Source organism: Solea senegalensis, linkage group LG10 (assembly GCF_019176455.1).
Source record: "Solea senegalensis isolate Sse05_10M linkage group LG10, IFAPA_SoseM_1, whole genome shotgun sequence".
Lineage (NCBI taxonomy): Eukaryota > Metazoa > Chordata > Actinopteri > Pleuronectiformes > Soleidae > Solea > Solea senegalensis.
Window position 1 is genome coordinate 7735958 of NC_058030.1, and position 15494 is coordinate 7751451.

At 42.9% G+C, this 15494-nt stretch overlaps 2 protein-coding genes across 7 annotated transcripts in view; both read left to right on the forward strand.

Annotated features, from left to right (window-relative positions):
• pot1 (protection of telomeres 1 homolog) overlaps positions 1-6244 on the forward strand; it is a 46638-nt gene extending 40394 nt beyond the window's left edge. For 2 of the 3 annotated variants that reach the window (XM_044036913.1, XM_044036915.1), the window contains exons 17-20: positions 73-155; positions 1260-1354; positions 1662-1767; positions 2041-2302. In XM_044036913.1, the coding sequence (XP_043892848.1) occupies positions 73-155; positions 1260-1354; positions 1662-1767; positions 2041-2174 (418 nt within the window). In that variant the 3' untranslated portion in view covers positions 2175-2302. Of the gene's footprint in view, positions 1-72; positions 156-1259; positions 1355-1661; positions 1768-2040; positions 2303-6181 lie in introns of those variants that run through there. The other variant, XM_044036914.1, reaches the window with a different exon arrangement.
• Positions 1-15494, forward strand: part of LOC122776381 (receptor-type tyrosine-protein phosphatase zeta-like) — a 940026-nt gene that overhangs the window by 918053 nt on the left and 6479 nt on the right. The window lies entirely within an intron of this gene.

The window sequence follows — 15494 nt, forward strand, 5'->3', positions numbered from 1 at the left end:
TGTAAGCGCTAAATCACATCCTACGGAGATCCGTAGCATCATTCACGCGCTCTTTGGTTTTCTGCACTTCAGGTGTAAGCAGTGTTCTGAGGCGGCAGTGAGGGAGCCGCGCACTGACGGAGCGGAGGTGATCGATGAGAAGGTCATTGCAGAAGGTGAGACAAAGTCTGCTTTGAACCTCTGGGCTTTTAACAGGAAAGCGTGGAGTTGTAGGACACCCAGAAGCAGCCCAATGTTTTTATTTTTATGATTCCTTGACAACGGACAACAGAGCTCATTTGACTTTGCCAAGTGTTCACCCAAGCCAGAAAGAAAACAAGTGAGGAAGCAGTGGGAGAGAATAATACTAATACTAATATAATAATAGAATAAAAGTAGATGGTGATGTGTGTTATTGTCTATTCAGCCAGATATAGTGGTGACTGGTGTCCATCTCTGCAGAAACATTCTTCCATCAAGTGCACCCGTTTAAGCCTATTAGTCCAGAACTCTTTGGATACATGTAAATTATCACTATAAAGTAAACCTTGTGGAATACATCCAAATGTGTGGGTTTTAAAGGCAACTCAACATTTAAAATAACTTTTATTTCCCTTTTAATCGTATCCAAAAATGTCTGTAGTTTTGGACAATCCCATAAAATATGCATGCGATCACCGATCATCCCACAACCCCTTCAGCATAATGGCAAAGACACTCCCGGTGTTCTAAAATACCTTTCCTTAATCTTCCAATCAAGTTCTCTCCCCCGTCTCAACTCTTTGTTAAGAGGCTTTTCTCCCACTCTTCACTCTGTCATTATCACATTGGCCTCAAGCTCCCATTTTTCTTGAATGTAATAAATGATATGATTGGTGTCCCACATTTAAACTCATATGTCACTGTTGTGTTTTCAACTGATATTTTTGATGAATTCATCAACAGCAAATGTACAGTAAGACGTCATGGTAAATTGTGTTGGACAGTTTGTGTCTCCTGTGGTTAATAGGTAATAAAAATGCTTGTTGAGTGCAAGCCCGAGACATTAACACTCTGTGTCTGAAGGATTAAGTTTAACAGACACAGCTCATTAAGTATCTGCAGGATCCAAGACACAGATGTTAGTGACTCAGTTTGTGTCCTTTTACTTTTTCCCCTATTCAGCAGGTTTGTAAAGGTTCCCGACAGCTCCCAGCTGATGTGAGGTCTGTTATCGCTGCGGCTTTTTCCCCGGAAAACAAATCACACATCGTTAATATCTGTGGTTTTCTGGTCTGCAGCTCTTGGTGTCCAGCTGCTGCAGTTCATCCTGCTGATGAAGCTCGAGCTGCAGGACGCCACAGGCACGCTGGACGTCTTTCTGTGGAGAGACGCTGTGAGTTTCACATTACATCAAACGTCCCTGCTTCGCTCTGAAGTGGATCGAGATGAGAAGAAAAAAGCATGTCCGATGTTTGAACGTTTACCAAAAAAATATTACCATATTACCATATTGTCTACAGTGTGTTGAGTTGCATCAACTTGAATGAAAAGAAGAAGCAAAGGAGGAATAAATGCTGATGAGTTCCTGCAATATGGGCACCAGACAGAATAGGCTGCATTCAAAATCAGTCTTGTTTCATTTTAATTAACACCCAACTCTTGTTGGTCGTCTGTTTTCCTTGTTTGGCATCCGTCATCAGGAGCTGTTCTTCGGCGTGTCAGCTGAGGATGCGGCAGTCGATCAGGAGGCTCAGAGACGCATCCAACAAACTATGGATGCCCTCTGTCCACCAGGAGGCAACGCAGGTATTGCACTAAAACAATCACATGTGGATTGTAAGTGTAAAACCCACAAAAAAGCCCAGCAGCAGAAGTGTCTGACAATTGTAAAGCCAGGTTATTTGTTACTCAAGAGTTGTTTACAGCTGCAGAATTTCTTAACAGAACAGTTAAGTTCATAAACCAGTTGGTGACATCATGGTGGGCTGCCACTTTGTGTTGAGCTGGAGCTGACGTGTGTGTGTGTCAAGTAATCTATTTAAATTGTGGGTTTGCTTGCTCTTCTGTTATTGTCCTCAGGGAAGCGTCCATGGCTCAACGTGTGTCTGACTGCGTATCTTGGAGAGGACGATGATGGACTGAACCAAACCTGCTACCAGATCTGCCACACCACCGCCACCAGAGCCTCCTCCACCCAGTCTGAGCCTGTCTGAAGCAACTGATGCCACTGTGGTAAACCAGTGTCCTGTATAGGAAACTGTCTCTACCTTTGTGTGTGTGCGTGTGTGTGTGTGCGCGCTTATTTATTGTGTAAGACAAAATAACTGTGAATAAATTAATACTGCAAGAAATGCAAGATAATGCTTTCTGTACAAGCTGTGTGCTCGAATAATTTCAAGAACTAACATCCCTGAACTGATCCACATTGATGGAGCTGTACTGCCATCTGCTGAGCAACTGAAAGACAGTGTGTTATCGCTTAACCGGGTACAGAATACTAAGACTTGTACTTAATGTTCACTTATTTCCTTAAACAAGTCTCCCAAAGTGACCAGCTGTTCATTCCTTTGTGCCAGGACTTGGCATAAGGTGTCCCTCTTATGACTATCATGTTGTTGCCGACATGATTCGGCATGCGTCCATCTCTTTACCGTAACTCCTAGACCATTTGTGATATCTAGAACATTGAAAAACTACCGGAAAGCAGAGAAATAGAGCTTTGCGCCCATATACACACCTGATTCAAGTAGCTCATCACCAAGCTCTGCAGAAATCCTGGTAATGGACCCATTTATTTGAGTCAGATGTGTTGGAGCAGGGAAACATCTAAAACATGCAAGGCAGTGGGTCCCCAGGACCAGAAACACTCCTAGGGAGTACCACACAAAATAAAAACAGGCAGAAACTTGAAAACTAAAAGTCCAGGACTGACAACATTTTTTGTACGTATCCAAAATAGTTCAAAGTTCAAATTGTAAACGTGAAATTATTTGTTCATGTCAGAGTTGCTATTTTGTTATAAACTTGAAAAATAAAAAGCCCTTGTTTTGCCCTTTATTCCTCAAAACACACAGTAATGTTGAATAAGCCATAAAATCAAAATAATTCCAGATGGTCCAATTATGGTCATAAGATACTGGTGGACAAAATATGTACAACCCAGTGACCCCAAGTGATGGCAAATGACAGACACTCCTCTGAAGTGTTGACACTGTTACATTTCAATGTCTTTTATGGTTTATTTTTATGACGTGAGAGCATTAGGAGAGGGATGATGTCGTAATCAGACTGTGCACTAGGTGGCAGACAAGACTGCTTAATGCCTCTCTTTACACTGACTTTTCACTGGTTGTGAAAGAATAGTGATTTGAACATTCCCTCTGTTCAATGGAGGAAAGAGACACTTTTATTTACTGTTGTCCAGAGATGTAAGTCCACTTAACATTAACCAGGTTTTTTTATAAAGTTTTTTTTAACTTTTTCTGACAAGCTGGATGTTCATTTTAAGGTTTTTGTTTAATGAGATAAGTGTAAAATCACTTTTCCTGTGTTTATGTACAGCATGGGAATAAAACATGTCATGCAGGAACTAAAACTAGAACTTCTGTAGTAAAGGAAACTCACTTTAGGTTATTTAAAGGTTGTACTATACAATGGTTGTACGATTTTGAGGTCAAAACCTTAAAAAAGGGTTGTTTATTTTCTCTCCTGTTGAGCACACACACAGAGATCTGGAAAAATCTTTCACTCTCACATTTTTAACGTTTCAATTGAAACATTTTACACATTAAACCCCCAAAACGTCAGTGGATCTTTCAGGTTGTAGTTGATGTTATTTCTACAATTTATTATCAGATCAGAATAAGCTGATGACTGGCCTCTTCCTCTACCAGCCCTCCTCCTCCTTCTTCTTCTCCTCCTCCTCCCTCCTACCGCTCCCTCCCTCGGGTCCTCCCATGTCTCTCGGATGATCCGCGTCTCCTTCGGTCAGATCTTTGCTTAGCCGAGGCCTTTGAGCGCTCAAGTGTGATGAGCGCAAACTTTCTCTGACGGAGGTGGACAGCGCCTCGCCTGAGATCCAGCTCTACAACCCTCTGAACATCTGTTTACGTTTTTCCGCTCTGGGTGTTCTCTCTTCGGTGATGTCTCCAGACTGGAGCCGCCCCGGGACCCACCTGAACCCGACAGGTTCGCTAGTTTTACGCGAGCAAAGACCTGGTGAAAGCTGTTTGCGCGGAGGCAAACTGAACTGCCTGTGAAGGATACTGTGGAGAGGTCAGACATGGACTGTTCATTTAGGGTCACTCGGTTTTATCTCACGGGTTAGACGGAACAACACTATGCCAACTCCACCCGTGACGTTACTGTGTTTGTGGCTGTGTAGCGAGGCCGTCGCGAGTCAACTCGACTGGCAGAAAACAAAGACGACTTTCAGTCCTCATTACGAGTCCTCCGCCGCTGAAAGGAATGCGCAGAGCCGGGAATGGCGCACGGATAGTGGAGAGGACAGTGTGGGGACGCGCGGCGTGAACACGCAAGCCTCGTGGGTGGAAACTGTAAATCGGTTGTCGTCTAAACTGCTAGTGTCAGAGATTCCCCGCCGCGCTGTGCGTAAAAGTAACGCCGAGCGCACACGACATGTATCCGCAGGGGAAGCCTTACGCACAGAGCCGCGGAGAGGTGGGTGCATTCCTGGAGAGGTTCCTCACCAAACCCCGCATGGGTCCGCCTGCATCCCCGCGGACAAGCAGCGACAAAGACGCAGCGCAAAACCCAACAGACTGAAGCGCAGTGAGCCGCTGCAGGAAGGAGCCGCGTCCGCGTCACAGCCTCTGCCAACGGCCATGGCACAGGCGCAAAAGGCCGCGCAATTCGCCGTCAACACCAGCGACTATGAGGAGGAATATTCTCTGCCGGACTTCCCCGATACCACGCCGTTCGTGCCGGGAAACACGCGCACCAGACGCAAGCAGGTGAAGAATCCGTTCTTCCCGGTCACCGCGGAGTCCTACGGCGCGTACGCGGTCATGATCCTCGCCATCGTCATCTTCACTGTGGGCATCATCGGGAACGTGTCGGTCATGTGCATCGTGTGTCACAACTACTACATGAGGAGCATCTCCAACTCGCTGCTGGCCAACCTCGCGCTCTGGGATTTCGTCATTATCTTCTTCTGTCTGCCGCTCGTGGTGTTTCACGAGCTGACGAAGAACTGGCTGCTGGGAGAGTTCTCCTGCAGGATCGTCCCGTACCTGGAGGTGAGAGGACCTCTGTGGATCATGTCTCACTGCACGAGTGACGTGTGGAAAACAGGTCTGATGAGTGCATTCAGCTCAGAGGGAGATCATGTGATGAGATAACATTTTACGCTTGATAAGATTTATAGTTTCTGCTTTTTACTCGAGGCGAGATTGTCCCAAGGTGTAGATGCAATAAAGTTTATGATAATTTATCCTTCGTATTGTTGTGAATGTGAACACGAAGCTGCAGGAAACACCAGTGGTGAAACTGTGGCCTTGAAGGAAGTTTGCTCTCTCTGAGTGATTTCCCTAGTTTAGGAAATGTAGTAAAAGAAAAGTAACGTTTTAAAAAATAGGTTTTTAAAGAAGATGTAAAAATCTCAGAGTGTGGGCACATCTGATCTGATGAACCAGGGCAGGCTGTTCCAAAGCTGAGGGACTTCCACCGCAAAGGCTCGGTCACCTCTGCTCTTCAGTTCCTTAGATTAAACATCCTGAAATTTAGTCAAATCCAATACCAGGAAAGTGGAGGCGTTCAGAATCATGTGACACAACACCATGGCTGCAATTTCTATGACATGTGTTCACATCTGGACATGCCAGTGTTTGTGCCCTCTGCTCGTCGGAAAACCAAAGGCTGTGTTGACTAAGTCTGAGCTACTTATCAGACGAGGAACTACATGACCTCTGTGACATTTAGTGTGTACATATTTCATACAGTAACAAGTCATTAAAGGTGCGATTTAGAAGTTGTTGTGTAGCTTTTAAAGACCCACCTCTTCTCCTTGGCCTTCACCCCAGGATACAAATAGTCAACCCAGACACTTCTATGTAGTTTTTACCATTTTACAATTCTATTATGTCACTTTTTTACTGTTTTACTTCTACTTTTATTGATGTCCCTTTTATGTTGCAGTGCCATTTTTGCACCTTTTCCCCCTGGTGTTTCAAGTGTAACCAGAGTTTGCTTTTGTCCCCAGGTGGCTTCTCTTGGGGTCACGACCTTCACACTGTGCGCTCTGTGCATCGATCGGTTCCGGGCCGCCACCAACGTGCAGATGTATTATGAGATGATCGAGAACTGGGCGTCCACCACGGCCAAGCTCGCCGTCATATGGTTGGGCGCTTTGCTGCTCGCGCTACCCGAGCTGCTGATACGTCAGCTGGTGACCGAGGACGGCGACCCGCCCGACGTGACGCCGTGCGAGCGCTGCGTGGTCCGAATCTCCACCGAGCTCCCGGACACTCTGTACATCCTGGGTCTCACGTACGACGGCGCTCGACTCTGGTGGTACTTCGGCTGCTACTTCTGCCTCCCGACGCTGTTCACCATCTGCAGCTCGCTGCTCACGGCTCGCAAGATCCGCCGCGCCGAGCGCTCCTGCGTCCGTGGCAGCAAGAAGCAGATCCAGCTCGAGAGCCAGATGAACTGCGCCGTGGTGGTGTTGGCCATCCTCTACGGCTTCTGCATCATCCCGGAGAACATCTGCAACATCCTCAGCACGTACATGGAAGCCAGTGTTCCCAGGAAAGCGCTGGACATCCTTCACCTGGTCAGCCAGCTGCTGCTCTTCTGTAAGTCCGCGGTGACGCCGGTGCTGCTGTTCTCGCTGTGCCAGCCGTTTACCAAAGCCTTCCTGGACTGCTGCTGCTGCTGCTGCGACGAGTGCGGCCCGCCACAGTCCCCGGCCACCGGCGACGCCGACAACGAGCTCATAACCACTGAGCTGGAGCTGTCGCCGTTCAGTACCATCTGTGAGGAAGCCTCCACCTCCGCTGCCTATACCACTGTGGGGACACATTGCTGAGGTCAAAGGTCAACAGAGCTTCCTTTAATGTTATTAGGACATTGGTTGGTGGGCGTGACCCCATCAGACTCCTGGACTTAAAGTGTCTGTGCTGACAGACGAACAGACAACTTGTCTGCCCTCTCACTGTTTACAGAGTTCACATAGAAGAGAACACAGTATTAAATCGTAGCATTTATTTCTTTAACTCACGTTTCTTTTTACAGAATCTGCCACTTTGTATTTTTATTTTATTTGATGTCATTCCCAACCATTTCCTCGGAAAATAGGTAGTGTTTCCTGTAGAGTTTAGTTAGTTGTGTTGAATTTACACCTGTCGCTCGCCAAGAAAATATTTATTTGTTTGAAACAAATTCTTTCAAGTAATTGGAATTGATTATATGGGAATGTACGACTTAAACTTTGATCCACTTAGAGTTCTTTCCAGGAAACGATTCAGAATATCATGAAATACCGTTAGTTGTTGCATTTTGCATTTTTGAAGAGTTAAATGGTAAATGCATGTACAGTAATATATTGAAAATGTCTGTAGATGCTGTGTAGCGTAGCTGATGTCGGGAGTCAGGCTGACGTGTGTGTGTGTGTGTGTATGTGTGAGTATTTTGTTCTTCACAGAAACTGCACTGCACTCGGTCTGTAGTGTGACAGTGTTTTGTCACTTCAATTAAAAAGTATTTGAAAACAAAATTTCCCACCATGACATCTCACTTACTCATCTTCTACTTCCACCGCTTTATCCTCCACATGCGGGTCGCCCTATGTCCATGTCATCCCAGCTGACGTAGGGCGAAGCAAGGCCCCCCCTGGACAGGTAGCCAGTCCATCACAGAGACACATAGAGAAAAAAGAAGATTCACTCTCATGGTCAATTTAGAGTGTCCAATTCATCTGGGTCTGAAAGTAAATTGAGGGGAAACTCGAGACAATAAGACCATTTAGGTTTAATTTAACCCCTTAAATCAAACACCAAATTTGGCAAAGCACTTTATTCTGGGGAAAATCATACTCGGTGGTAGAAGAAGAGGAGGAAACCCAAACAAGGACGAGGAGCAGAGTAAGACTCTCTGTCGTCCAGAGGACACAACTGCCATTGTTGTTTTTTTTACAGTTCATCGTCTTACACTCGGTCCAATGCACAATCCAACCTCCCTCCCTTAAGGACAGCAACTCAAAGCAACAACATTATTTATTATGGTTTTGTTTTGCTCAAAAAAGAAAAAAGCACGAGAACAAAACCCGACTTCACTTCTGGTGACCGTTTATTTGCTGTGTCACGCACAACTCGGCTGTTTCCGTCTCTTTCCCACTTTTTTTTTTTCCGTCATCACGCAAGCCACTGCCCAGCCAGGGTAGAACACAGCGTGCCATTGTCTTTGTCTCCTGTTGTCATGACAACAGGAGGAGTTTTCCTCAGCTGGCTGCCATGGTGAACAGTGCGACAGTAGCACATACATGGAGGCTCACTCACTCACTCTTGCCCTGCTTTGCCCTGTTTACTGCACGTTTGGTAAACAAGGCAAAGAAGTGATGTTACAGATTTACTGAGGTGTGTTGTTCTGACCTGAAGATTGTAGCCACTTTTATTACGCTTGCCTAATAAAATCTATTTCTCTATACGAGAATCTATACAGTATCTTAATATAATATAATAAAATTAATATAATATATAATAAGTTTCTTTATCGAGCCGTCAGGCCACACTAAAGTTGTTTTTAGCTTGTGACGACACAGAAGCTGCTGCTTTGTTTGGTAAGTTTGTGTCAGGTAGGTCTATCCGAACACTGAAGTCACAAAATAACACATTTGAACTCACTGATGGAGGCAGCAGTGGAACAATAACAACTCCTGTGTGCCTTGTAAAATGTAAAATAGCCAAATTTCTGTATGGAGTTTGGTTTGCGAGGGAGTGAGCGGTTTACAAAGCGACACAAACTTCCGTTTGGGGATAAAAGAACTCTCCAATCTCACTCTTAAAAATAAGGTTGTTGTTGTTTTTACCTGGCAAAACATTCAGAACAAATTCCTATTTTCAATGTGCCAGAAAACACTTGTGAAGAGGGAGAAAAACAGTCTCAAATTATTGGTTAAACATTAACAAGTGTCATTAAGAATTGTCTTTAAAAGCAGAGACAGAGTTTTTTTTTGGTCCAATCATTTGATGCAACAATTGAAAAGTTTTATATTTTAACATTAGAGAAAGCACTCAGGGGGTGCTCACAGGGTCATAGAGTCTCCTGTCCTTCAAGGTTAACAGTTAGAACCCTAACCCTTAAATCCTGAATCAGGATTTGTACATGGATCACAACCACAATCTAATCATTTCTTCCTTGGGCCATACAGGACCCCGCCCCTTTGTCTGCTCACAGACAAAAGCCAAGGTAATAATTATACATCAAATCTGCACCGTTAAATATTGTTTAATATTATTAACTGTAGTTTTTATTTCATCGCTCCAAATGTGATGCCTCTAATGAACAATATTCTTACTCTAGATTGTTGTATATTTGTTTTCATATGAATTCTACCCATCATCTGAGATTTAAAAATGCCTTTCACACACTTGGTTAACGACAATGTTCTCGTCCAATTGTATTCAGAGCAGAATCGCCCAGAGAGGTTTCTTTGTAAGGAAACTGCATTCGTCCTTAATCGTCCTTTTGGCTTTGATTTGCTCTCTGGCATCAAACGTGTGCGTCCAAGTCTTTTGTGACCGAGGCTGGCGGCCCCAGTCCCTGCTCCAGTAATTAGACAGCCCCATTCATTCAGAAACAATGGGGTGGCGGGTACACTGAGGCTCTGCTGCTAAACAAGCTGCTCACTGACCTTCTCCTAACTGCTCCCAGGGCTGTTTTCTGGGATGAGAGGACATCCTGGGAGTGCTGGAATCACCGGCCCCTGATTGGTGGACAGTAGCCAGGTTACGAAGGAAACGAAAGCCGGTCGTCCTAGGATTGTGCGGATGATGCAGGTAATGTAACTTCTGTCTGCAAAGACAAAACAAAAACCCACAAAGAGTCACAAAACATGAAGTTACGAGCTGCACTTTACCTGGAGGCATCAACAAGTCAAATCAAGTGTCACTTTCTCATGTTTATCTGAAGCAGGTTTAAAAACGGTCCCGCAATAAATCAATAAATCAATATGTCCTCCCTCTGATGTTTGTTTTTAAACTGTTTCAGGACATGAGGTGGAGGAACCATGGGTACGTTTGACAAACACTGAGGATGATTGAGTGTCATTAAGTGATTCTTTCTTGTTTGGGTTTGAAGCAGTTGAATCGCTTTGTTACTGTACAGTAAACGCTAGGTTAATATGATAAGTAGGGGCCACGCGGTTCACAGCCCCGTCGGAACAAGGGACTTTCTGCATGTAGTTTGGGTGGGGTTTCTCAACATGCAGATTTGTGGATTAGGTAAATTGGATACTCTTAATTGTCACGTGAGAGTGAACGGCTGTTTGTCTCTATGTGGCCCTGTGATGGACTGGTGACCTCTCCTGGGTGTGACCCCAACTTTTGCCCTATGTCAGCTGGGATTAGCACCCTTATACCCTTATATGAAGGATAAAGTGGTAGATAGTGGATGGTACGATGGTTCCTAGAGGATTCATTTCTTTTACCTTTCGTGCCCAGCAGCCTGAGCATGTAAGCATGCGATGTCTCGCAGAGCTTTACGGTCAAAGGCTTCTTGCTCTTCCTTCATCATCACAGTGGATCATCTGCCTCCCGTTTTTATTATTCAGTGAAAAGACCTAGGAATTTATTCAAATGTAATGTTTTATGACTGAAACCATCATCAGAGGCCTTTAGATGCAGCGTCCAAAACTCAGGTTAAAGAAACAAACAGTGTCTGCATTTTTAAAACACAAGCTGGAATCGGTTTGTTGATCGCCGCGTGGTTTTTGTTGGTGTTGTTGCCGGGAGCTGATTTCTAATTGCATTCCTCTCGATAGTGCAGAGTGAAAATATGGGGAGGAGAGGATGAGGGGATGAGGAGGGGCACACACAAAGGGGTGTTATTCTCATAGTGAAGCATCAGTTTAGGCAGTGGGGTGTTCAGTCACAGCCGGTGACCTAGAAATGTTGCTACAATCCCCAACAAAGGAAGAGAATCAGGACAATTAAGCTTTCATCCCCACCCCCTTGTCCACACTTTCCATCCGACAGAGCAGATAATGCAGGCAGGATGATGACTGTGCCGAGCCAAACTGGGCCGGGTTGGAGCAGGCTGTTAGTGAGCAGTCTGAATGTTTGAATGTTTTCTTTCTCAGCAGCTCATTTTCCCACTATACATACGCCTTATAGGCACAGATAGAACATTAATGGCTAATGCAAAATAAGTATGATATTTGCAACTCCACAGAACTCCCGTTTTTGAAGCCTCGAGATTCGCAATTTGAGTGGCGCCATGATAACGTTTTGCAACTGGAAATTCACCTGCGACGAGGGGTTTCCTCTCACAATCCAAAAACATGCAGATTTGGGGATTAGGGAAATTGGATACTGTAAACTGACTGTGAGTGTGAGAGTGGATGGTTGTTTGTCTGTCCAGGGTGTCAGCTGAGATTGGCACAGCAACCCTCATGTGGAGGATAACGAGATGGATGAATGGGAAAATGACCTACAAAACTGACATTGTGTGCTATTAAAGAAAAGTTGAACTCATCAGGTACAAGTGAGAAATAAGCTTATTCTCTCTGTAACCAGTGGAGTCGCCCCCTGGTGGCTGCTTCCTTCATACTGTCTGGGCTTCACTTTTCAAACTGCAAGACTAATATGAATAAACATATAATATTTAGATATAGTCCGTCTGTGAGCCCAACACGTCCGCCGTGACTGCAGGTCACAGCAGAATTTAGATCTCTGGCATGAAATATTCATACAGCGCGTACAACAGTGAGGCCGTTCATCAGAGCAGCTCTGTCGCTCTGTGAACCGGATTCCACTGAAGGACCAGCTGATGCTGACCGGTCCTGCATATGGATGAGAGTGACGTGAGATGAAGTCAAACATGCTGTGACATAAAATCTCACTGTGCTCAGGAATGCAGACACACAGAGCGTGTTTCACCACCAAGTTATTATGGACTTTCCCCCGTAACAGAGAATGAGTTATATTTTTCAACCGTCGCAGTGCTGTAATGTGTCATATTTAAGAAGACACACAATGCCAGTATCACAAGAATGTATTGTGTGAGCATGAGATACAGATATGTCAGTAATATCAGGAAAACATTTCAAAGTAAAAAGTAGAAAAAGTAGCTTGTTTGACAAGGGGACACAAAGTTTACATTCATTGTTAAAGGCAAACAAATTAAAAAGTGCTGACAGAATAAAATATGTGAACACATAATGTCGTCATCATTCATTGCCAAAGTTTCCGGGTTATGGGATTTTTTTATTTTTATTTTATCTTTATTTTCTATTAAATACAAACCAACACTTTTTTACTCAGTGACAGATGTGATTTACAACATAGTGAAGTACAGTACGTACACACAATACCTAATCAATTACAGTAACAAATGCAATTCAACACTTTCCACCTCATAGATAGTATCATAAGGTTGTCTATTCCTGCTTAAAGTCAGTCATTTTCTGCTAAGATACTTGTACTTTTACTCAAGTATCCCTTTTAGGTACATTATACAAGAAGAGATTTGTTTGTCTCTGTGTTTTATACACAAACTCCCCGAGAGGAAGTTGTGCCTCAGAGACTGAACACATGGTAAAAACTCCCCTCCGAGCTATTATTCATTCATGATTCATTCAGTGACCCTGGATCACTACAGTGGGCTGGTGTGTTTGTGTGACTCCATGTGAATGAAGCTTCAGTCGCTGCTGAGACTGAAGGCACAAGATGAAAACACAGAGAGCCAACTAACTGTGGAAAATATAGAGGGGAGGAGTCCTTTCTTCATATCTTCATCAGACGCCAGCATTTGGGGTTTACTTTGACAATCCACCACTACAACACTTGCCATTAGTAATCTACACATACAACTAAACTAACACATAAAAATCACTGTTGCTCTTTTCTTGTGTGTCCATTTTAAGGTTGTAGCTGAATGCTGTGCTTTTAAAGACAACACTGAAGTCAACACAGAAACAAACAATAACGTTTAATAACGTAATTATAGAAGAGAAACAACACAATGTTCTGTGGTTACAAGGCTGGATTTTTAGTGTTAAATGTTATGTAAGGATGAAGTTTTCTTTTCTCTTGGACTAGAAGAAACCACGTTGTTTCTCAAGCTCACACAGGACATCATGTCACACAAGCTTAAAACTTCATGTTATACCGTCATTGGCCAATTTATTAGGTACACATGCTCAACCACTTCAGCCACTGACATTGTGGAATGTGCATGAAAATCAATGTAATTGAATCATACTTGAGAAGAATTTGCAACTGTTTGTGTTACCTAAGGAGTAAAGAAGGTAATATGTGCTAAAATTTGTCAAACACATCATCTCAAAACCACTGAGGTTCAAGAGTGAAGACAGGAAAAGAGCTCTGGCTCCCCCTGCAGGACAACAATATTCAGTACAACACGGTTGCATGTTCATCAAACCAGCCAAAAAAACAAACTGTTTGTGTACTTTTCAAGAATTGCTATTGACAATTGTTATTTCTTAATATGTAATCTAATATTTAATATCAATCTACCTTCACAGCAAATTAAAAATATGTGGAATAAGTAGAATAAGTAGAGTACATTATACTGTATGGAAGCCCATTTCTGCTACTTAATAAAGTAATATGTATTAGTAAGTCCATAATTGTGCGATAATAAGTCATAATTCGGACAAAGTATCTCAAAATTATGACTTAGCATCTCGTTATTATGATTAAGTATCTCATAATTATGACTTATCTCATAATTATGGGACACTCTCAAAATGATGACTGAGCAAGTCATCATTTTGAGTATCAAGTATCAAGTATCTCATTATTATTTACTGCCAGTTTTTGCAGTGTCTTTAAAACTCTGAAGTCTGTTATAATAATATTAACTTTTTACTCAAAACCCTAAAACTAGATGTAAGCTGTTGATTCGCCCACCGTCATCGTCACACCCACACACTGAACCAAGCTACCACAGTCTGTCAGTAAAGGAACCTGCTGACTTGGATTTAAATGTTCATTGTTTTGTAAGTGAAACAGGGTTATTAACTTATTAATGTTCTAATATTAATATTTATTCGCTGGTCTTTTTCAGTGGTGAACCTCTGTCTTATTGAATGCTGTCACTGGGTTTCTGTTGTTAGCAAAGTTGCTATGCTAACGTTAGCGAAATCGTACACAGAACGTTAGCCGCTCAACCGAGCACAGTTGTCATTTTAATGCTAAAAATGTCATATATGTGATAAATGTTCGAGGAAGACCTTTACCCGAGCTGGTGACTAAGCTAGGTAGCTTGTGTTAGTATTTTGGTAATAAAATACTACCTTTATTCATGTATTTATTTTGCTTTTTCCCCCAAGTTTATCAAAGGGAAAATGAAATCAATCTAGTCTGGCAGTAAAAGCTAATGAGCCATAACAAAGCCAGAGTGGATGCACCCAACCCCGAGGATAGTAGCCAAATATTTATCAGATCAAAATGGGGATGTTGTTTCTGTCCCTTGTTGACTTTTCATACTAAAAAGACGTAAACACACTGGTTTCTTCTCCAGCTCCTGCTCACTGATCACACTTTCCTCCCATCTACTGGTCATCATCTGGCTACCCTGCAGGAACAGGACAAATCTTCCCTTTTACCGTCCATCTGGAGAGGACCAAGAAGGAGTAAGTGAGTCTGTTGTTTTATTGGGTTTTTATTCAGTACTGTTTCATTCTAAGAAAAACTGAAAATTGAATCTCTCAGGATTGTCTGATGAGAACAGGAGTTAATACATCTATTTTGAAACACTGTCATGCATGTTTACAATGTTCACCATTTTCATATCATAACATTTGAGAATTAGCACAAACACCAGGTACCAGATCCTAACCCTAACCCACCAGGTTTCAGATGGAAGAAAAATAAGTCACATAAGTTGTTGTAATACATATCAGGGACATGAATGTCTTGACTCACCAGGACTTGTCCTCTGGTGATCATGAATTGAAAGCGATAGAGCAAGTGTACATTTCTACATAAATCTGCCTCCTGTGAAAAGTCCGTAGCTGACTTGGCTCGACCTATTCACACCACTGTATTTTAACATTGGCGATTACGGCATTACTTTGTGAGTTCAATATTTTCTCAGGTGGTACTTAATATAAAACTTTTGAGAACCAAAGCTCTAACAGGTTAATTCAGCGTCATGCACATTTAAAAAAAACTTTAATATATATATATATAATAAATATATTATATATATATTTAATAACAAGAAATAAACAACTAACACAATAAACAGTGCAATTGCATGAACTTTACAGCCCAAATCATCACATCATTACATACTTCAGACAGAGTAGTATCATCACCAGCATGAGG